This window comes from Lissotriton helveticus (assembly GCF_964261635.1).
Source record: "Lissotriton helveticus chromosome 1_1 unlocalized genomic scaffold, aLisHel1.1 SUPER_1_unloc_47, whole genome shotgun sequence".
Classification (NCBI taxonomy): Eukaryota; Metazoa; Chordata; class Amphibia; order Caudata; family Salamandridae; genus Lissotriton; species Lissotriton helveticus.
In genome coordinates this window covers 1,747,894-1,771,938 of record NW_027611689.1, presented here as the reverse complement: position 1 = coordinate 1,771,938, position 24,045 = coordinate 1,747,894, and the positions used below count along the sequence as shown (strand labels likewise).

Sequence of the window (24,045 nt, the reverse complement as noted above, 5' to 3'; positions counted from 1 at the left end):
GTGTGCACTGCACTTGACTATTGCAACTTTCTCTGGGCATAACAGTGCATTAAGGAGATCGCGTACCAATTCTCCATGCATGATGTGTACTCCGTGTGAAGTCAGGAATCCTCGTTCCTTCCAAAGTAGGCCAAAATCATGCACTACTCCAAAAGCGTAACGACTATCCGTGTAAATGTTCACACATAGTCCAGCACTTAACTCACATGCCTTCGTTAAGGCTATCAACTCAGCCGCTTGAGCCGATTTTTGGGGTATCCGTGCTGCTTCTACCACGGTCTTAAGTGTCGTGATCGCATAAGCTGCGGAAGTCGTACCATCTGGTAACCTCACGCACGATCCATCAACCCACAGTTCCCCATCTACATCTGGAAATGGCGTATCCTGTAAATCGATACGACCCTTTGTCTGTTCCTCAGTCAGAAAAACACAATTATGTTGTTCTTCCTTCTGGGTCTCAGCAACAGGATCCGGCAGTAAAGTAGCAGGATTCAGTGTCGCACATCGCTTTAGTGTGATGTGCGGCGCCAACAACGTTAGCTCATATCCTGTCAAACGGGCACTGGTTAGATGCTGCGTTTTTGTTTGATTCAGTAACGCATCTACCGCATGGGGAACTAGCACCAACAATTTGTGTGACAAAACTATTCCCTCACTTTGTCGTATCGCAACTGCTGTTGCTGCAACTGCTCGAAAACATCCAGGCAACCCTCGAGCCACAGGGTCGAGTACCGCCGAGAAGTATGCACAAGGCCTCTGTTTGTCTCCGTGTGTCTGCACTAACACTGACAATGCACACCCATCCTTCTCGTGTACATATAATGTAAAAATCTTCGTGTAATCAGGTGTACCTAACACTGGTGCAGAACAAAGAGCTTGTCTCAATTGTTCAAAAGCGTTCTGACATTCATCCGTCCATTCAATGGGAATCGGTATATCTTTAGACAACAATGCTAACAATGGTTTAACAATATGCGAAAAACCCAATATCCATTGCCTACAAAAAGACGTCAAACCTATAAAGGCGCGAATATCCTTCTGAGTGCGAGGGACTGGAGTATCTAGGATTGCTTGAATTCGATCTGGTGTCAATGCACGGCCCTCCTTAGACAAAAGATGACCGAGGTAGGTCACCTTTGGTCTACAATATTGTAGCTTTTTCTTCGAAACTTTATGATTATGTTTAGCCAGGAAGGAAAGCAAGGAAAAGGTACTCTTCTCACATTGTTCTGGCGTGTCTGCAGCAAGTAAGATATCGTCTACATATTGAATGAGAACCACTCCCTCTTGTAAGTCAAAGGAATCAAGCTGTCTTTTTAATGCCTGACTATAAATGCTAGGACTTTCAGTATAGCCTTGAGGAACTCGACAGAATCTGTACGATTTATTATTTAATGTAAAGCCGAATAGATATCGACTGTCAGGATGTACAGGGATCGAAAAGAAGGCGTTCTTCAAATCGATGACTGTAAAAGTAGTTGCCGTCGATGGAACCAACGTAAGCAACGTGGTGATGTCAGACACCACCGGGTACTGAGGCACTACTATCTTGTTTATTTCCCTCAAATCAATAATGAAACGGTAAACCTTAGCATCTGTATCTCTTTTAAGGATCGGTAAAATTGGGCTATTGCAAACATTGTAGGGGACTTCCTCAACTACTCCTGCCAAAATCAAATCATTCACAATGTGCATCAAAGCAAGTTCTCCTTCTCTGGAAATCTTATACTGTGGGACACGTGGTAGAGACACTCCCTCCTTTACAGTAATACGTACTGGAGGGATTAACATCTGCCCCACATCCGTGTCAGAAGTGGCCCACAACGTTTTTGGTAAGGAGGCCAATACTTCAGATTCATGGAGAAAACACACTCGCTCAAAGTCTGGGTAATTCTCATTCAACACAACTCGCACTCCTTCTGGGGCACAGCGAATAGTAGCTCGAAAGTGTTTTAACATATCGAGTCCAATAATATTATCTGGTGTATTTGGAGACAACAAAAAGGGACAAGGGGCAGCAAATTTATCAACATGAAATGCAACTGGTTGAGACAATGGGCTAGAAGTAGGTGTTCCATCGAACCCTATTGCTGTAATTACCTCGCCAGACAGGGGAGCCCTTGGAACCAAGTATTTGGACAAAGCGCTACGAGTAGCTCCTGTATCGACCAGAAATTGATCAGTAGAACCCAGAACATGTGCTTCTATGTATGGACCCCTCTGATCAACTGGTACCTCAACCGATTCCACACCCCATCCTACGCAATCCTATGCGTAATGCTCATCCCGTGGTTCAGCAGGACCACCCTCATTTATCTGATATTGATTGCGATTATCAAACGTATTATAATCTGACTGACCACGACCCCTTGCTCCATATCCTCCACGATCATTCGTGCCATAACCTCCTCTTGACCCTCCATAATAATTCCTAGATCTCCCACTTCCTCGTCCCCTCAAATTACGCTGCTCTCGAAACACCGGACAGTCTGCAATCCAATGCCCAAACTGTTTGCAGTATGCACATTGATTCACAGAAATGTCAGAACGAGGGGGAGGAGCATTACTGTATGATCCTCGCCCTCCTCTACTGTTTCCTCTCGTAGCCTGAACCTGAGCTAGCATTACCTTCGTCTTCAAATCCTTCGCCTTCTTGTCACTACTTTCTTTCGCCTCTAATTCCTGTCTTTCATAATATTGAGCCATAGTCAATAAAGAAGCAGGGGTTGCTGTGGTCCATGAACTTTCACTCGCTTTTAATCGTTTCGCAATCTCCGGTAGGAGATTAGCTACATACTTATCAACGAATAGATGCCTGCCAGTATCTTCTGTCAATAATTGACCACTGTAATCATGGAACGCTTCCTCGAAGCGAGAGAAAAAATCGGAAACTGATTCATCCGCTTTCTGCTTACAAGAGGCTAATATAGTCCAATCAATCTTTTTAGCGGGAGCAAGAGTCTTTAGTTTTGTTAGTATGGCCCCTGGAAGGTCTAATATTAATTGACACGGCTTACATGCTGGTTCTCTATCTAAATCAGCCTGAACAAGATCTTTCCAAGTGGCCCCGAGAGTCGTGAGGTCATCAAACCTACGAATTACTCTCCACATATCAGGGGGCAATATCAACCCGAAAAATAGATCAATATCAACTAACGTCATGATACATGAAGAAATTGCACTTTCAACATTTTCATAAAAAGCCGCAGGGTTTTTACGGGGATCAGGTAAAGCGTTCTTAAGCGCCATGACATCTGCTCTATTCCAAGGCGTATAAACCCAATTATATACAAAATACCCTTTCGCGTCTTTGGATCTTTTATCATCATCTGTGCCATCCCCTTTATGAGGGACATATAAAGGCGCAGCTTCTCGCATAGGTCTAACATTAATCGCAGCGATCTTATCTGTTTCAAAAATAGGGCATTCTTTGGATATCCCCGTCGCTCCGGACGTAGACGAATTCTTCGACTTTTCCAACTCCCGTAGTCGTGTCGCCTCATTACGCAGTTCAATCAAACGCTTGAAGAAGTCGTCCGCATCTGAAAGAACAAAAAGACCTTTACGAAAATACTCACGACCCTTGGATATCTCCTTTGGTTCTAACTCGAGAGAATATTTTCTATACCGCTCAACAACTTCATCTCCAAAATGATCTAAAAAATACAGTCGTTCCTTATCAGGCCACTGTTCCATTTGTTCAGTAACGTCAGAAACAGTAACAGTATTAATATTTAGTTTTCGTGCAAATGAACGTAATTCCGCAGCTCGTTCCGCATGTAACCTGGTACGCTGTGTTCGATCACTATCCTCGTCTGATTCCTCGCTCGGAGCCGTTGGTGCGACGTACGGGGGCGGACAACGATCTAGTAATGAAAAATCATCCGTTTCATTAGTAAGGACTGGATAGAGAGGACGTCTGATAGGGAATTGACCATTAACCTGTAAATTGCGTTCTCGTCTCTCCCTCTCTTTCTTTTCCTGTAATTCCTTCTCCTGTAGCTGTAAAGCTTTGTCATGTGTAGCCTTCCGCTGCACTTTCTCCGCCAAGGCTTCCTCACGCTTCGCTCGTTCACGCACCTCTTTCTCCCACATGCGCACACAATCAAACATATCTTGTCTAGACCTTCGCTGAAACAAACACTGCTCTACATATTGTACCTTTCGAAGGTCAAACGACCCATATAGTGGCCACTGTAATTCATGATCAGTTTTAGTATACTTATGCCATAATGTACTATACATTATAGGTGGAATACCGAATTTGACATACATTTCACGATTTGGAGTCCCCTCTGGGGGAGCCGGCTGTTTTTCACTTAATCGATAATTGGTACCATTTTCAGAACAGCACATCCTACGGAGTGTGCTAAAAACAGGCATGTTTCAAAAAGTACCATGAAAGCACGATACTACAAAAATGACACCTAACGCGGTATACCGTTCAAATCAAATAAATCAGAGAAATATCCCTACATGCCTGCCTATGTGAGGTGCACTTCACATATTCAAATTCAAATTCAAAGATTCAAAACGTTAGCTAACAAATTCAAATTCAAATTCAAAGTTTCAAAAAGCCACAGTAAGTGTCAGTAGACTACCTCACCAATCAAAAGCTTACCGATTTTCTTTTCAAACGTCCAAAGTCCAACTGCCAAGTTCTGTGGTCAAATCAGCCAAAACGGCACATCACGACAATCCAAGATCAGAATCTCAGTCGAAGACCGGCGCCACCTGGAAGGTCAGATCGGAAGGACGGGAAAACACACCGTGGGTGCCGAGACTCGGGTCACTCAGTGGCAGCGTACGCGTCCATGGCGAGTTTCCTGACCTTCGTCACGACCTCTCCTTCGGGCATCCGAGTCGCCGATGAGTCCCTTCGTGGTCGCCAATTTGTGGTGTTGGGTTCAAATCAGGCCTACATACTTTGTTAAACCCTCGAACGCTTTAGTATAGAAGTTGGCACGGACACTGGAAAAGGTAAAAGACAAGTTTATTAAGACCCCATGGGGTGGTGATACATTCCTACAGCACCCTTCGGTAATGTAAGAAGTAGCACACCGAACATCGATGCGCGACCCCTTTTATACAGTTTAATAGCAATAAAAAGATAGGCGGGTACAAGTTACACATTTTAGGTACATATAAGGTCATTTTTGGAACACAGCCAACATGTGGGAGGAGTTTCAACAGCACTGGTCAGTTAGTGTGAACATTCCTAAAGAGTGACCAATTGGTGCGTAATGCGCATGTGCGCTTGACCAGTACTAAAAATAGCCTGTTGCCGAGCAGACTAGTGACCATGGGTATCGAGAAAGGACGAAAGGGCACACTGACCACGAGGCAGCGTGTTTCATAGGAAACGGAAGTCAGAGGGATTCAAAATGGCCCCCGTTCGTTTTGGTCAAGTTAACAGAAAAGACCGTGTAGTTGTGCTAAACGCTAACTCAGGAGCTGCCAAAACACGACATATATATATTGCCCTTTAACGGGAATTGTAATACGTTGTCCATTCTGTATGTCTGCACATGTAGATTATGGCTATTTACGGGACACAGGACCGTAGGCGAGGACGGCCTATGGTGTGTAACCTTATGTCATATGGGCACTCATCTGGTCATGGGAACTGACCTAAATGGATGTATATGTCTGGTATGTGGATTGTTCCACATGGTTATAGTCTGCTCATTTGTAGGTAGGTTTCTTCATGTTTGTTTAGACCCTGGCTCACAGTCTCAAGGACATGGATCCAACGGCATTTTTTGAAATTAAGTGATGAGGCCATGTTGTCCCCTCTTTGGTGTAGTTGTACTTTTTCCTCTACCCACCACTCTAGTTGTTCATGCGTGTGGTTGCAGATATAGTAATGTTCAACCAAAGGTGCGCCTTGCACTTTACACCACAGTCTGCTTTGATGTTGTAAAATCCTGTTTTTTACTCTTTGAGTAGTTTGGCCAATATACATCATCTGACATGGACATCTGATGGCATAGACAACATTTTGGCTTTTACAGTTCGTGAATTTGTCAAGGGTATAGGTTTTCCCTCTATGTAGGAAGGTGTTTCCAGTTTTTGTATATTTGCAGACTTTGCAGCTCCCAAATCTTTGGTGTCCTGTTACTGGTGGTAGGCCAAGCTGGGTTCTGATGTCCGTTGGTCTGGGTGTTTCTAGAAAAGAGGAGACCACGTGATCTTTAATATTTTTCAAACTGAACGCGGACAAGACAGAAGTCCTCATCTTCAGTAACCATGCATCTCCTTGAAGCAATGCATGGTGGTCAGCAGAACCTGGCTTCTTCCCCTCCCCTACTGACCATGCCATTGACTCCAGCATTGTCCTGGACAACAAGCTCACGATGAAGAAGCAAATCAACATGATCTCCGCCATCTGCTTCTTCACAATGCACATGCGCCGCAAAATCTTTAGATGGCTCCCTGCTAGACACCTGCATTCCGCCTCCCTCTTCCTCGCTTAAACTCCTAACGCACCAGGTGAGGCCGCTCTTACAACCACCTGTATGCAAAGACGAGAAATGAAGTCCCCCTGCACCTGAGATCTGCCTCACCACTGAATCTGGAAAGGACTCAAGACCTGGCTGTTTAACTGAACGGCCCCTCTGGACAACTACTAGCCTTGAGAACCTCACTGATTATTTGCAGCGCTTAATACCCATTCATTGATTCTGTACATTCATATAGATTTTTCTCACTGGGGGCTTTCTGATGCGGATTTAACTCTACCTTGCAAATAAATGCCTTGCTAAATTCAGTGCAGTCTTCAGGGTTGATTTTTGATGTCGAGTTAGCTCTTCATTTATGAATGCATGGTCACATTCAATACATTTATAGAGTTCCCCCCCGTGTGAACATTCCGATATATTACATTTTGTTTTGGTAATCAATCCCTTGTCACATTCTATTCATTAATAGGGTTTCTCCCTAGTGTGGATTTGTATATGCTGCATTAGCTTATTCTCCCTGTGGAAGACTATTAAACTGTACATACATTGGATTTCTTGCCATGTAGATTTTCAGATGCTGCTTCAGTTTTCCCTTTATTATGAATGCGTTGTGGTATTCAGAACATACATGTTTTCTCCCCTGTGTGAATTTCCTTACCTTGTATTACATTTTGATTTGTAATAAATCCCTTGTTACATTCTATAAATTCATGCGGTTTCTCTCCAGTGTGGACGCTGATATTCCTTTAACTCTCCCTTTATAATAAATAACTTGTCACGTGCGGTGCAGTTGAATGGTCACCCTCCATTTGGAATAAATGCTATGTCACATTTTGTACAATTATATGGTTTCTTTCATGTGTGAACATTCTGATGTATTTTTAAACATTGCTTTGTAATAACTGCTAAGTCACATTCAGTACAGCCATATCGGTTCTCACCAGTGTGGAATTTGTTTTTTTTTTTGCTTTATTTAAATTTTCAAAAAGAAAAACAGGGCATCAGGAGACAATAGAACAAAGTACATAGTTTAGAAGTACATGTTGATACAAAAACATATACATATACATAACCAAATGAGTACACAACGCAGTTAAATATAGAATGAAGCAGTTACGAGAGCGAATCTGCAAGAGGAGCCCGGTTCTTAAATGCCAATAAACGTCTTCTCCTCTCCCTCAACAACAGCAACGGTGACTCTAATTTGTACCATGCAAGCATCCTAGCTTTCCAATGGATAAAGGTAGGAGTTTCGCTCACCGGGTTGACAAGGATAAGAGCATGTCGGCGTATACACGTTTTGGAATCAAGAGGTTCTGATGTTTAGACACGGACGCTTGGACAAAGTTACCATTAATGGGATAAGGAAGTCATTTATTGAAGATATTACAACTATAGGAATACGAGCCGGTTCCAACAGTTGAGGAGAATATAATACCTCTACCTGGTGAAGAGTTTCAACTCGATATTTCAGCATCCTCCTTTAGGGAATGCTATATTACAAGAGGCATAAGTCAGGAAACCTATAATAAATACAGGACCTAACCGCAGGATAGTTTTCCTGAATACATATACACATACCCCGTTTTTGTTCCCTGGATATTTGGGTTGTTTGATCTGGAAGAGGTCCTGAAGAAGGTGGCCTTGAGCCGCCGAAACGCGCGTCGACCAAGTGCGGGGTCTCAAAATTCATCTTTGAGACCTTCATGTTGGCAGAGATTTTCTGTCATTTAAGATTCAGTGTCTTTATTTCAGATAGTTGTATGCAGTTAGGGTGTGAATGTGTAAGAATGGTGTGACATAGTTTCTGTTACCAGGGACGTATATATTTAGGTGTTTTTTTGTCTAAAAATATTTTTTTCTTGCGTATGAATTTTCATTGTATATATTTAAAATTCTTGTTCTTAAACTCCTTTCTAAAAAAATGAAAAATGTTATATGTATAAAAAAGAAGAAAATAAATCTTTATATAAACAGGTTATGAATAAATCAGAGACACTAAAATAAACTTTTCACTTTGTGAAGTAAATGAAATGCTTTGTCTTTGTCACCATTATCTTGTTATAAACTAGAGATACATGTTTATTAGATTTGTGTGGCCATAGAGGGAAAATTGTGTTTTTTCTGTGATATTTCATTCCCCTCCCTTCCCTGGCCTTATTGATTCTTGAGGGGGTCCCTTCATTATTGCTATAAGGAGTTTCAGGATTTAACCATTGCGATGTTATACACAGTCTAATCATAGCCATTGCAATGAACAAAAACGCTGATGAATGGTGTGTTCTTTGAGAACCAGTTGAATATTCATATCCAATTATTATTAGTTCCGCTGAGATCTTAACCGGAATTAGAAGTGATTGATGAGAAAAACTTCCACTTCGTTTAAAAAGGAACTTAAATTGGGACATGAGTAGAACATATGTATGGCATCAGCAGAGCCCATTTTACATCTAGGACAAGAGCCCCCGCTAGTTGATCTAGGAGTCCCCCAACTAGCTATCTTTGCAGGGGTATGATACAAGTTAAACATGGCCATATGACTTTGAGTGCGCAGTGAGCCAGAGACAAGAACGGATCTAGCTAGTTCAAGCGAAAATTCCAGGTCTAATATTGGAACACCAAATTTAGCAGCCCACTTTGCATTCTGAGCAGATAGGTCATCCGGAAGTTCAGACAAAAGACTTTGGTACAGAGAGCTAATTCTAGACTCCTTCCGAATTGGTTCAATTAAATTGATCTTAACATACAGATAGGGGTTCCTGGAGAGGTTCATGTCGAAAAAGCTTCTAATCTGTAAATATAAAAAAAAAATAGCTAGATTGTAAGTGAAATTTCCCCTTCAAAAAAGAAAAAGGGGCCAAATGATCGGACTGGACTAAATCACCAATTCCCTTCAACCCTAAAGACCTCCATTTCATCATCAAACCATCATAAAATATTGGAGGAAGCTAGGCAGAGGCGTCTAATGGGGTATAATAATTAAGTTTTGGAATAGCCAGACGAGAGCGAATTTTCTGCCATACAGAGAATAAGGCCCAGCAGATCTTAAATTAGTTTTTTTTTAAATACCTGATTTCCAGTACACGTGTTATAACCCCCTTGGCAGCATCGCCAAGTGCTATTTCATAAATGGATGGGGACATACAGATTGAAATCTCAACATTATCCCCAAGAAGGGGGAGGCCAAAGTGCTGAATCAAGGCAGCCCAATAATAATATAACAGATTAGGACCGGCCCAGCCTCCTCGCTCCCGGGGGAGACATGTCCATTTAGCGGGCCTTCTCTGCCTGCGATACCCCCCAGAGAAACCGTTGACATATTCTATCAGCTCTCACTAATGTTGAATTAGGGATTAAGAGTGGGGTGGACCTAAAAAGAACTTTGGGAGAGCAAGCATTTTCAGGATATTGCAACGTCCATATAAAGAAAGATGCAGATGGTCCATTCTCTCAAGTTTCCTATGAAGCGAATCAATTACAGGGAGGTAATTTAGGTCTGGAATCTGATCAACATCGGCGGAAATTTGAACCCCATGGTATGTGGCCTCTTTGATTATAGAAACATGCGAGAGGGGCATAGCTGAGGATTGAATTATTTGGGTCTTTTAGATGTTGAGCTTATACCCAGACATAGCACCAAATTGAGCCGCGAGACTCTCTAACGCTGAAAAAGAAGAGCCAACACTATCAGTTAGTACAACAATATCATTGGCATACGCCAATGCCTTGTAGTCCACCCCGCGAACCCTGACTGGAGCAATCCCATGGCAATATTCGATCATACTCAGGAAGGGATCGATGAACAGGGCAAATAGTAGGGGGGAACAGGGACAGCCCTGTCTAGTTCCCCTACTAATAGAAAAATAGGCAGATTCTTTCCCTGAGATACGAATTGCGGCGGTTGGAGCCAGATAAAGCGCCTGGAGGGCCTGGATGAACTCGGGAGGGAATCCCTTCCAACGCATTACCGCCCAAAGATACCCCCAGGAGACCCTGTCGAACACCTTCTCGGCGTCCAACAGGATCACCCCGAGGGGAGAGCTCGTAGCCTGAGCCCAATCAAGAAGGGCAATGACGCGCCGAATGTGATCTGTTGTGTCCCTTCTGGGAATAAAACCATGCTGCCGGATTGAAACCAAGGGGACTATAACTTGAGCTAGTCTAAAAGCTAGAATTCTAGAATTGATCTTACTGTCTGTGTTAATGAGTGCAATCGGCCGATATAAGGCAGGGTTTAGCTCATCTTTGCCCTTCTTTTTAAACAGCACAATGGTGGCCCGGCGCCAAGAATCAGGAACAACCCCAAGTTGGGCAGCCCTAAAAAACCGCTAACATTTCTTGTCTGAACAGTTGTGAGAAGGTCTTATAAAACTCGAGATGGATAAGGTCGGGGCCAGCAGGCTTACCGTTGGAAAGAGATTTAATAGCGGTTTCTACCTCATCCCAGCTAATGGGTGCTGAAAGGACTTCATTCTGTTCCATTGTTACCCGCCAGGTGTTTAAGGGGTGAAAGAAGTCATCCAGACCAACTTGGTTTTGAGCCATGCTAGGATCTTCTGTATATAATTTAGTATAGAAGCTCACAAAAACATCAAGGACCCCCGCCGGGGTCTCTTGCAGACGGCCCTGTTGGTCTGTAATTCGGACAATTCGGTTCGCCATAGCCCTCTGCTGCAGTCTCTTTGCAAGAACCTTGCCTGAGTTTTCCCCAAACTCATACATTAGAGTACGAAATTGAACATATTTGGCCGCTAAATCTTGATACAAAGGTTCTAACAGATTAGACTTAGCTATAGTGACCGCTTTCTGACTATTGGATACATCGTGGCCCAGGCGGATATTATTACACAATTCAAGTTCAGCTTGTTGCAACTCTTCAAGTCTATCTTTAGTGTGTTGCTGTGCTGGTTTCCAACGGTGGGAGGCAAAGTTTTTAGTTTCCCCACGTAAAGCCACTTTAAATGTATCCTAGACGATATAATCAGAAGAGGTACCCCTATTAATATTAAAGAATTCTGGAATCCAAATAGCCAAACGCTCCTGATATTGCTGCTCTATAAGGAGCTTGCTCTCGAAAGTCAATGGCCTAATTTGGTTAGTAGGACGGTCCCATGAGAGATCAATAATTATGGGATTATGATCGGATATGGTCCTGGGGGCAACTTCAATGTGTGCCGAAGAGGCATTTTGATCCGAAAGAAAAGCATAGTCAAGGCCTACCATTTTATTACGTGGGGCAGAATAGAATGTATATCCACCCTGTTGGAAATGGGATCCCCGGCTGGCCAGGGCTTTCGCCAAAGTCAGTCAGAGACCACCACTCCCAAGTCAGGGCAAGGGAGTTACACGCCAAGATAACCCCTACTCACCCTCTAGGTAACGTGGCGCGAGCAGCAAGGCTAAACTTGGAGGCGATGTAGGCTAAGTATTTGCGCACGCAATCCAGCAACAACAACCAAAGGCTCACCACAAAGGAAACTCCACACAAGGTTATATAAAAATAGCCTTTGCATTACACCAAAACACATTAGATAAAACGCACACTTTACAATGTGCCAGAGGCACGGGCAGAATTTACAGGGGGATATTTACAAGACAGGGCCACCTGGACCACTGTCAGGAATCAGAAGTAACACTTTCAGAAATAATACTTTTGCATGTAAAATCACTGTAGCACAAAATAGCACACAACCAGTCACTACTGGTAACAGGACCTCACTAGCACCACCTGTACTAGGGAGAAAACAACCACCTATGTATTACAATACCTGTAGGGGTGTAAGAGGAAAACACATGATGCAATGCATAACATTCATTCAGAGGTGTAAAGGCACATGACGCATAACCAATACATTCAGAGGTGCATAGAAAGTACAATTGCGTCAAACTCACGTAATTCACCACCTGTGACTGTCCCTAGGCCTTCTGGCCTTGTTGGGGCTAGGACGCCCTGTGTCCAATGTCCAGGAGCCTAAACGTAGCAGTTGCCCACAAAGTGCTGGGCAACTGGCGCAACAATGTTTGAGCCTGCCAGGGCTCAAGAACAACAATGGGGCCAATGGGGGAGCCTCACAGGCTCTGTAGAAACAAAATGTCCCCCTGAGCCTCTCTGGGCTCTTCACCACAACTTTGGCGCCTGGAGCCTCTCTCCGGGCCCTAAGAAATGAATGTGGCCCTCCAGAGCCTCACTGGGCTCTAAACAAATGGACTGCCCCTGAGCCTCTCTGGGCTCTTTGCAACAGATGTGGGCCAGGAGCCTCTTGGGCTCCACACAAACCAAAGGGGCAGCTCGAGCCTCTCGGGGCTCTGTAACAACTGGTGCCCCCTGAGCCTCTCAGGGCTCATAAAACAATTGTGCCATCTTTGAGCCTCTCAGGGCTCGCAAGAAAATGCAGCCGGTCAGTGGAGTCCTTCACGGGGGACTCTATCTCCCACTGGTCACAGGAACTGCCGGCAACGTCGGAGCCCCACTCGGGACTCGAACAAGGAAATGCCCCCGGGGCCCCACTCACCGGCTTCCTCCGGACGGGCGGGGCTCTCCTCTTCACACGGGAGCCTCGCTCCCTGCAGCACTTCTCCCCTCTCTCTCCTGGGCTCTCCCTCGCTTTGGGAGCCTGGGGGGACACGGAAAGACGCCAGCTTCTGGCTTCACTCTCTGTCCTGCCCCCGGCCCGCCTGACTTCCGGGTCGCGGCTGCGGGGGCGGGACTTCCGCCGGCGAGCTCCCTGATTGGCCGGCCGGCCAACCACTTCCGGGTCGTTGCGGGCAGCGCGGCGGCCCGTTTTCGGCACTTCCAGGCGCGGGGTGAGTTTACCGGGCTCCCTCGAGTTAAATTCTCGAAACAGCGGCAAATCACCGGGGCAATGCCGGGTGGGCACCGGCTGTCTTAAATAAACACTCCAATCGAGGTGGGCACTCGATCTGGCCACCCCGAGCAGGGTGGGCACCTGCACAGCAATTGGCGCGCTCCCAAGCGCTAGGCAGATAATCACAGCGCTCCAAGCGCTATAATCAAAAAATAAAGCGCTTCCAAGCGCTAGAGGGCATAAAGCACGCTCCTAGCGCTACGAGCAGATAAAAGTGCTCCCAGGTGCCCTCAGCAAGCAGGGCAGAGTTCCAGCAAGTCCTTGGGCAGGGGGGGGCAAGGCTGGGCCCAGAGCCAGCACACTGGGTCTCCAGGCAGGGAGACACCCCAAGTGGCGGTCCTCTGGCCCAGCAGCAGCAACAGCCCCCTCAGGATCCTGGAAGAGAACAACATCTGTGGGGACACAGCCCCATTTTTATACAGTGCTTCCCTTTGTCTGAAGGTGCAGAGTGGGGGCGGAACCAGTCGCAGCTGGTTCTTGAGTACTCTGTTTACTTCAACCACCCTCTCTATTCACTGGCAGGGCTTGGGTCATTAGACACACCACAGGGGGGCGGAGCCAGCATTGTGTGGGGAAAACCCAGCCCATCCAGGACACAGGTACACTCCTCCCACACATCACTCATGCTAAACTCCCACTCACCACCGGGCAGACCCATCCAGACTTCCTGGAGCCTGGCATGCCAGCCAGCTCCAGCCAATCACACGCCAGCACCCTCACAGCACACGTACAGCCATGTCTAGAAATGGCGCTTCCCTACTAGACACATACATGCTGCATACACCGTTGCGCAGCATTCACTCACACGAGTTCACACATACCAGACTCAAGCCTGTACACCCCACGCATCAGGAACTACCAGGGACACATACATTCCCCATGCATTCCTATGGGCGGGCAGGCCTAGCTCAGCACATGCACTCAGAGTGCGCACGCACTTTCCACTGGGACACAGTGAAAGTGCGCAGAATCCCAAAAATCACCATTGCCAGGTCACCATTTCACGCAAAAAGTCTAGGGGTGAACCTGCCCTAAGGGCCAAAGTCCAACACAACCCCCTTCCAGCCAAAACGCAGGGTAGAACAATCACCACCGTGATGGACTTCCCTGCTTGGGGCGATAGAACACGGACGCGGGCCCGCAACTGCAGGGACACCCTCCTGTTCTACGCCACGGTGAACCCTTGGGATTCCTTCTCAACACACTGTCTGGACCAACTGGGCTACCCCACTGGTACTCCCAAGTTGTCCACGGCCAGGACCAGGCCCTGGGCCACCCAGGTGCCACTGATCCATGCCAATTCGCCGAGCGGGGGGTAGTAACCCCTGGCCCATAGGAGCCATTTTCCACTCTTCCTGTCTGCAAGACAGGACTAGACTGCCACTGGTTCTCCAGCCTAGGGCCTACAACCTCAGGCGGACCAGGAGTCTCGGGGAAGTCTCTCCTCCCCTTACCTCTTCTTCTAGGGTTCCTCCTCCTCCTACGAGGGGTACACCTAGAACGCCATTCCAACCCAGGGCTTATCCACTCAGGTTGCACCGGGGTCAGAGGTGGGCTCTCCCACCCTCTGCACCCTCTTCCAGAGGTCTGCCCTCTCCCACCTGGAGAAGTTCCTCTGGAAGAAGAACCGGTCAGGACACTGGTTACAGTCATCCTACCTTTCAGGTCAGGCTGATCCTGAACCTGGCCTTCCAACCTCTGGTCTAAAACCTTCGGTGGAACAATTGCCTGGCACTCCAGGACTTCTGGGGATTCACACACAATCCCCCTGAGGCTAACAAATGTCACATCTGTTGTGTGACTGTCTGTCTGGCGCATATCTCCCGCCCTCTGTCCACCTGACAGTGCGTGACGATCCCCCAGACCAGAAGTGGCGCCACCCGGGTCCCACCAAGAAGATCTAGCCCAACTGGCTAGTCCCTGGTACACTGGTGCATCCACTGGGAAACTCATCCCCCAATCACTCCTCACGCTGGACTCCTGTACCCTCCCTACCGGAGCGGTACTGCCAGCCTCTAGAACCACATGAGCTCTGGTTACAGACGCTCCAGGTCCTCTACTCACTAGGAGATCTTCCTCAAATGGACTAACAGGACAGCCTAGGTCCCCAACCTGGTGTTCCCTACAGAAACCATCCAAGTCCTGAGGCAGGGCTTCGGGCGTCTGGGGAACCTCGGTCTCCCCCTCACTCCTGCTCCACTGAGCCAGGCAGTGAGCCCCTACACCCTCCTCGCTATCCTGGGACCTAGCTGGGCTACACTGAGCCTCTTCCACCATGCTGGGCTGGAAGATCCCTGAACCACTACTTTCGGAATCCCTCACCAATGATTCTGCAGAACCTCTGGCCCTTTCCCAGCGGTCCGCTTCCTCCGCCAGCTCATCAGGATCAGCGCATTCCAAACTCAACAGGTGCTGGCGCAACTCTAGACAACAAACACCAAGGAACTGCTCTCTGAGAACCATGTCGAACAATATGTCCCAATCACATTTCGTGGGCTCCCGTACCCAATCACACAGGGCTACACAACAGTCATCCACAAAATCTTCCCAAGACTGATGAGACGGTTTCCTAAGGTTCCTAAACCTCAACCTATTCTCCTCCTCTGGGGAAACAGGAACCATACTCTGGGAACTGGGACTTTCTACACTGTGATTTAAATAGCTGCCACCACTGGACTCAACCCTCCCTGGGGAATCCAGACATTCAACACTGCGCGCAGGGGATAGTCTACCCTCCAGAGCTACTTTGCCTCTGGTGGCGGCCCTCTCAGCCTCCTCTATCCTGTCCTGCGCTAAGACCCTCTCGTTCTCCAGCTGTTGCTTCTTAACCTCCAGCTGTTGCTTTCTAACGCCCAGCTGTGCCATAGCCTGGGCATGCTCCAACCTGAGCTTTTCTAAAGCCAGCTGGTGCTCCCTTTCTCTCCTCCTATCTTCCAGCTCCTCTGGGGACAGGGAAAGGAATGAGGCTCTGCCTCCTAAGCTGGACCCAGCAAGGGACTCCCTATCTATGGGGTCCTCACTATCTGCTGGCGTCCCTGTGCTGTCATCTTCTTCCTCCTCTTCTGAATCTTCAGGGTTCCCCACAGACCCACCACCCTCATGGCGTGAAGCCCGGGCCCTTTCCTCACTGCGCTTAAAATCCCACTGACCCTTTTGCCACAGGATCAGGCTGCTCCTAAGTTCGGACTGAGTGTCTAACTCATCCACCCCTATGTCTCTCTCTTCACAGAACCTTACCAACTCTCCCATACTGTATCTAAACAGATCACAGACATCAAAAGCAGGCACCATTCTGGCGGACGTTCTAGAGAAGAGATCACACAGGGAACCTAGGGTCTGAGCTACACAGGAGTACACAATTCACAAAGGTATCAGCAAGCTCTCTACCCCAGAGAACTCACACTCACTTGCCTAGTGCCACACACCATTCATCCACACACAACCCCCCCCTCGGACTAGTAAGGCAGTTTCTACCACCCCTGACTTCTCAACCTGCCACATGTGACACAGGTACCAGACTCTGGGCGCAGGGTAGGGGACAAATGTACTGGACACAATTGCACAATGATACCTTCAGGAGAAGAAAATATGAAACTTCCAAAACAATCCCCTAAAATGTGGTCATCTAAAATGCAGAGTTTTGTGGTGCAGCCAGCCGCTACTAAGGTGCAAGGCAAACACAAATCCTTATCCCACCGCTGCCACCAATGTTGGAAATGGGATCCCCGGCTGGCCAGGGCTTTCGCCAAAGTCAGTCAGAGACCACCACTCCCAAGTCAGGGCAAGGGAGTTACACGCCAAGATAACCCCTACTCACCCTCTAGGTAACGTGGCGCGAGCAGCAAGGCTAAACTTGGAGGCGATGTAGGCTAAGTATTTGCGCACGTACCCCAGCAACAACAACCAAAGGCCCACCACAAAGGAAACTCCACACAAGGTTATATAAAAATAGCCTTTGTATTACACCAAAACACATTAGATAAAACACACACTTTACAATGTGCCAGAGGCACGGGCAGAATTTACAGGGGGATATTTACAAGACAGGGCCACCTGGACCACTGTCAGGAATCAGAAGTAACACTTTCAGAAATAATACTTTTGCATGTAAAATCACTGTAGCACAAAATAGCACACAACCAGTCACTACTGGTAACAGGACCTCACTAGCACCACCTGTACTAGGGAGAAAACAACCACCTATGTATTACAATACCTGTAGGGGTGTAAGAGGAAAACACATGATGCAATGCATAACATTCATTCAGAGGTGTAAAGGCACATGACGCATAACCAATACATTCAGAGGTGCATAGAAAGTACAATTGCGCCAAACTCACGTAAGTCACCACCTGTGACTGTCCCTAGGCCTTCTGGCCTTGTTGGGGCTAGGACGCCCTGTGTCCAATGTCCAGGAGCCTAAACGTAGCAGTTGCCCACAAAGTGCTGGGCAACTGGCGCAACAATGTTTGAGCCTGCCAGGGCTCAAGAACAACAATGGGGCCAATGGGGGAGCCTCACAGGCTCTGTAGAAACAAAATGTCCCCCTGAGCCTCTCTGGGCTCTTCACCACAACTTTGGCGCCTGGAGCCTCTCTCCGGGCCCTAAGAAATGAATGTGGCCCTCCAGAGCCTCACTGGGCTCTAAACAAATGGACTGCCCCTGAGCCTCTCTGGGCTCTTTGCAACAGATGTGGGCCAGGAGCCTCTTGGGCTCCACACAAACCAAAGGGGCAGCTCGAGCCTCTCGGGGCTCTGTAACAACTGGTGCCCCCTGAGCCTCTCAGGGCTCATAAAACAATTGTGCCATCTTTGAGCCTCTCAGGGCTCGCAAGAAAATGCAGCCGGTCAGTGGAGTCCTTCACGGGGGACTCTATCTCCCACTGGTCACAGGAACTGCCGGCAACGTCGGAGCCCCACTCGGGACTCGAACAGGGAAATGCCCCCAGGGCCCCACTCACCGGCTTCCTCCGGACGGGCGGGGCTCTCCTCTTCACACGGGAGCCTCGCTCCCTGCAGCACTTCTCCCCTCTCTCTCCTGGGCTCTCCCTCGCTTTGGGAGCCTGGGGGGACACGAAAAGACGCCGGCTTCTGGCTTCACTCTCTGTCCTGCCCCCGGCCCGCCTGACTTCCGGGTCGCGGCTGCGGGGGCGGGACTTCCGCCGGCGAGCTCCCTGATTGGCCGGCCGGCCAACCACTTCCGGGTCGTCGCGGGCAGCGCGGCGGCCCGTTTTCGGCACTTCCAGGCGGGGGTGAGTTTACCGGGCTCCCTCGAGTTAAATTCTCAAAACAGCGGCAAATCACCGGGGCAATGCCGGGTGGGCACCGGCTTTCTTAAATAAACACTCCAATCGAGGTGGGCACTCGATCTGGCCACCCCGAGCAGGGTGGGCACCTGCACAGCAATTGGCGCGCTCCCAAGCGCTAGGCAGATAATCACAGCGCTCCAAGCGCTATAATAAAAAAATTAAGCGCTTCCAAGCGCTAGAGGGCATAAAGCACGCTCCTAGCGCTACGAGCAGATAAAAGTGCTCCCAGGTGCCCTCAGCAAGCAGGGCAGAGTTCCAGCAAGTCCTTGGGCAGGGGGGGGCAAGGCTGGGCCCAGAGCCAGCACACTGGGTCTCCAGGCAGGGAGACACCCCAAGTGGCGGTCCTCTGGCCCAGCAGCAGCAACAGCCCCCTCAGGATCCTGGAAGAGAACAACATCTGTGGGGACACAGCCCCATTTTTATACAGTGCTTCCCTTTGTCTGAAGGTGCAGAGTGGGGGCGGAACCAGTTGCAGCTGGTTCTTGAGTACTCTGTTTACTTCAACCACCCTCTCTATTCACTGGCAGGGCTTGGGTCATTAGACACACCACAGGGGGGCGGAGCCAGCATTGTGTGGGGAAAACCCAGCCCATCCAGGACACAGGTACACTCCTCCCACACATCACTCATGCTAAACTCCCACTCACCACCGGGCAGACCCAACCAGACTTCCTGGAGCCTGGCATGCCAGCCAGCTCCAGCCAATCACACGCCAGCACCCTCACAGCACACGTACAGCCATGTCTAGAAATGGCGCTTCCCTACTAGACACATACATGCTGCATACACCGTTGCGCAGCATTCACTCACACGAGTTCACACATACCAGACTCAAGCCTGTACACCCCACGCATCAGGAACTACCAGGGACACATACATTCCCCATGCATTCCTATGGGCGGGCAGGCCTAGCTCAGCACATGCACTCAGAGTGCGCACGCACTTTCCACTGGGACACAGTGAAAGTGCGCAGAATCCCAAAAATCACCATTGCCAGGTCACCATTTCACGCAAAAAGTCTAGGGGTGAACCTGCCCTAAGGGCCAAAGTCCAACACACCCATATCCTGATGGTGATAGTGCCATAGATCTATAAGACCATGGTCCAACAAAAGAATTTGGAGAGCCTTGAATACTTGAGGCTAGTTACGACAAGTTAGGAGATTGATTAGAAAGATTAATATTAAAGTCGCCAGTAAATAATATTGGATGGGGCCATCCCACTAATTCCAAATTTAGGCTCCTGAGAACTTGCGGATCATCTAAATTGGAAGCGTATATTGAGCAGACTGATAATGGAGATCTGTTCAGCAAGAGTTCAATAATTGCCCATCTTCCAAAATGTTCCACCTTCACCCTTTTAATAGATCCAACCCCATTCTTCAGGAGAATAGCTACACCCCTGATTGTAGATGTTTGTCTAGAACAGGCAACCAACTCATATCCTGGAAATCTTAACCAGCTACGTTTAGTCCACGGGATATGAGTCTCTTGTAAGCAAATTAGATCGACCTGTAGAATTTGGAGAATCTTGTAAAACATCCTACGCTTCTTGGGATCATTCAAACCACAGATATTCCATGTGACACAGCGTAGCCTACCCCACCCCATTCAAAAAGTAGAAAAACCAACAACCAACAAGACTCGATTTACTATTAGTACTGTACAGAAAAATTACTGGACCTCTGAACAAGAATATACATAGTGTAGACAATATTTGAGTCATTAGCGCATCAATCAGGTTTCCTAAACACAAAAAAGATACTAGAAACAGAAACAGCCTCCTGAGCACCCGCCACCAAAACACCCCCCCGAGCCCCACCAAACCCCCCCAAACCTCCCCGAAACCACCCCCCACCTTCCCAACACCCCTCGGTGAGCTTCCATAGGATATCAGTACGTTGTTCCTTAATCTCTGTTGTGAGTTCTTTCTGGGCCACCACTGCATCCTCTAACGCCGAAATCCGCCTCTCAGCTTCCCCAACCCTGGAGGCAATGTCAGTACATGTTTTCACCACTCGGCGCAAGGAGTTCTGCATTCTACGGCACGCCCCCTGTGTACGAATGTTCTCCTGTCTTGTAGCCTCACTGTGGCTGATGATAGTTTGGTAAATTGTTGCGAGGGTAACTTCCTCACAGGTTTCTGTTGACGAGCCAGAGGGATTGCCAGGTGTAGCTCCACTGTTAGTTACAGCTTGGTCTAATACTATATTCTGTAGGCAGGTGGTATTTATCAATCCCTTGGGGCAGGGGGCTTTACGAACTGTATTAACAGCGCTCGCAGCATTCACATCCTTAGAAGCCTCACTAAGACGCTAATCCCCTGATTCACTTTCGTAGTCAGACCATTCAAGTTCAGCATCAAACTCCGGATCCTCCTCCGCTGATGAATGATCCGAAACTGAATAAAATGTATCCGTGGCCTCAGTGCTCTCTGACCCCCTTGAATCGAGACCAGACTCTGGAGTAATGACTGTACCATTCGCAAACAACAGATTAGAGCCTTGCTCCAGGAGAGAGACCGAATGGGCATCAGATTGAATACATGGCTGAACTACAGTTCCCAGCATACATTGAGAAGGAGGTATGGGTGCAATACTAGACATATCACTTGAATTTTGTATAAGAGTAGCACCTGAGTTGATATCGTGTGGAATTTCTGATGTAGTATTTATCTTTGCCTAGTAATAAATATCTTGTTGCATTATGCACATTCATAGGGTTTCTCTCCTACGTGGACTATCTGATGTTGCATAAGATGCTACTTTCCAATAAATGCCTTCTCACATTCAGTGCAGTTGAATGTTCTCTCTCCGGTGGAGATTTTTCAATGTTGCTTCAGATCTCCATTGATTAAAAATGATTTGTCACATTCTGTATATTGGTATGGTTTCTCCCCAGTTTGGACCTTTTGATTTTGCTTTAGCTGTCGATTTGTTATACATGCTTTGCCTCATTCTGTGCATTGATATGGTTTCTACCCAGTGTGGAATTTCTGATGTAACATTAGATGTGCCTTTCTAATGAATGCCTTCTCACATTTATATGGTTTATCCCCAGTGTGGACTATGTGATGTCGTTTTAGATCTTTATTTGTTATAAATGCTTTGTCACATTCAGTACATTTATATAGTCTCTCCCCAGTGTGGATTTTCTGATGTTGTTGTAGGTTTCCATTTGTTATAAATGCTTTGTCACATTCTGTACATTTATATGGTCTCTCCCCTGTGTGGAATTTCTGATGTAACATTAGATGTTCCTTTCTAATGAATGCCTTCTCACATTCTGCACATTTATATGGTTTCTCCCCAGTGTGGATTTTCTGATGTAACATTAGATGTGCCTTTCTTATAAATGCTTTATCACACTCTGTACATTGATATGGTTTCCACCCAGTGTGGAATTTCTGATGTTCCAGTAGATATGACTTTCTAATAAATGCTTTGTCACACTCTGTACATTGAAATGGCTTCTCCCCAGTGTGGATTTTCTGATGTTCTTTTAGCTTTGCAAATCTTATAAATGCTTTGTCACACTCTGTACATTGATATGGTTTCCACCCAGTGTGGAATTTCTGATGTAACATTAGATGTGACTTTCTAATGAATACCTCCTCACATTCTGCACATTTATATGGTTTCTCCCCAGTGTGGATTTTCTGATGTTGCATTAGCCCTCCATTTCTTATAAATGCTTTATCACACTCTGTACATTGATATGGTTTCCACCCAGTGTGGAATTTCTGATGTTCCAGTAGATATGACTTTCTAATAAATGCTTTGTCACACTCTGTACATTGAAATGGCTTCTCCCCAGTGTGGATTTTCTGATGTTCTTTTAGCTGTGCAATTCTTATAAATGCTTTGTCACACTCTGTACATTGATATGGTTTCCACCCAGTGTGGACTTTCTGATGTAACATTAGATGTGACTTTCTAATGAATGCTTTGTCACACTCTGTACATTGATATGGTTTCTCCCCAGTGTGGCCTTTCTGATGTTCCTTTAGATGTGACTTTCTAATGAATGCTTTGTCACACTCTGTACATTGATATGGTTTCTCCCCAGTGTGGATTTTCTGATGTCGTTTTAGGGCTCCATTTGCTTTAAATGATTTGTCACATTCTGTACATGTATATGGTTTCTCCCCCGTGTGGATTTTCGGATGTTGCTTTAGCAATCCATTTATTTTAAATGCCTTATCACATTCTGTACACTTATATGGTTTCTCCCCAGTGTGGATTATGTGATGTCGTTTTAGATATCCATTTGTTACAAATGCTTTGTCACATTCTGTACATTTATATGGTTTCTCCCCAGTGTGGATTTTCTGATGTCGTTTTAGATCTTTATTTGTTATAAATGATTTGTCACATTCTGTACATTTATATGGTTTCTCCTCTACGTGGACACTCTGATGCTGCATTATGGCTTTCACGGCAAAGAAAACTTTTCCACAGTCAGTCCATCAATATGGTTCTTCTCCAGTATGACTTTCTGATGTTGCACTTGCTTTCTCTCCCTAATAAATGCGTTGTCACTTTCTAGATATTCATACGGTTTCTCTTCTGTGTGTTCTTTCTGATCTAGGTTAGCTCTTCCTTCGTAGTGAGAACCTAATCAGACTTGCTTCAGTATGTCAGTGTGTTATTTTGTGAATGTTTATCAGGTGATCCCTAAGAGCCACGTACAGACCACATTGGGCAGTTTGGATTTTCTGCTGTAGAAAGACTTTGGCGAGCCATGAGCCTTCAATGGAAGAAATTTTAAGGTGCACTGTTTTTACGTTACTTCCTACACAACTGATGTTTAATTCCTTCACTTTTTTAGTTCATTACTGCATTTATTTCACCTGTTGGGGAAAAAAAAACACTGGATAAGCTTAAATGGTGTGTCCATCACGAAATTCTATTGGCATTCAATGAGACATTTAATTCACCACATAGACAAGTGCGCTGAAGAAATTCTAGATTACACTTTCAATGTAAAGATGCCATAGGCAGAGCAAGGGTATATGATCCTTCCTTGACGCCCTCTTATCGCGGAGTGTGGACTCAAGGAGTAACCAAGACTCCAGTTGAGTCTTTTGTGTAGCACCACAATTCTTCTGACAGCGGTTCTATGTAGCTCCAAAAGAGTCGGATTTGTTGGGGTCCGAGACTCAGCACTTACGTCCAAATGGGCCTTATATGTGAGGGAAACTTCAAAGAGTGGTTTTGAAGTTCACCAGTATCTCTTTCAATCCCAGCACTCACTCCAGACTACCAAAGGGAGTTATCATTCCTTTATATGGGGTCAGTCTACTACCCTGTGAGGGATAAGAGAGGGCCCCTTCCACCCATCTGCCCAGAAAGACCCATCAGGATGCAGATAAGTGCTAAATCACACCCAACTCTTGCAGTGTCTGTGGC

The 24,045-nt window shown here is 46.8% G+C and overlaps 1 protein-coding gene across 1 annotated transcript; it reads right to left on the bottom strand.

Moving 5' to 3' along the window:
• Positions 1-21,539: 21,539 nt before the first annotated feature.
• On the bottom strand, positions 21,540-23,446 carry LOC144806123 (uncharacterized). Its single transcript, XM_078672554.1, has one exon. It carries the CDS (start codon positions 23,058-23,060, stop codon positions 21,612-21,614), a length of 1,449 nt encoding a protein of 482 aa, XP_078528680.1. The 5' UTR covers positions 23,061-23,446; the 3' UTR covers positions 21,540-21,611.
• Between the last annotated feature and the right edge of the window lie 599 nt (positions 23,447-24,045).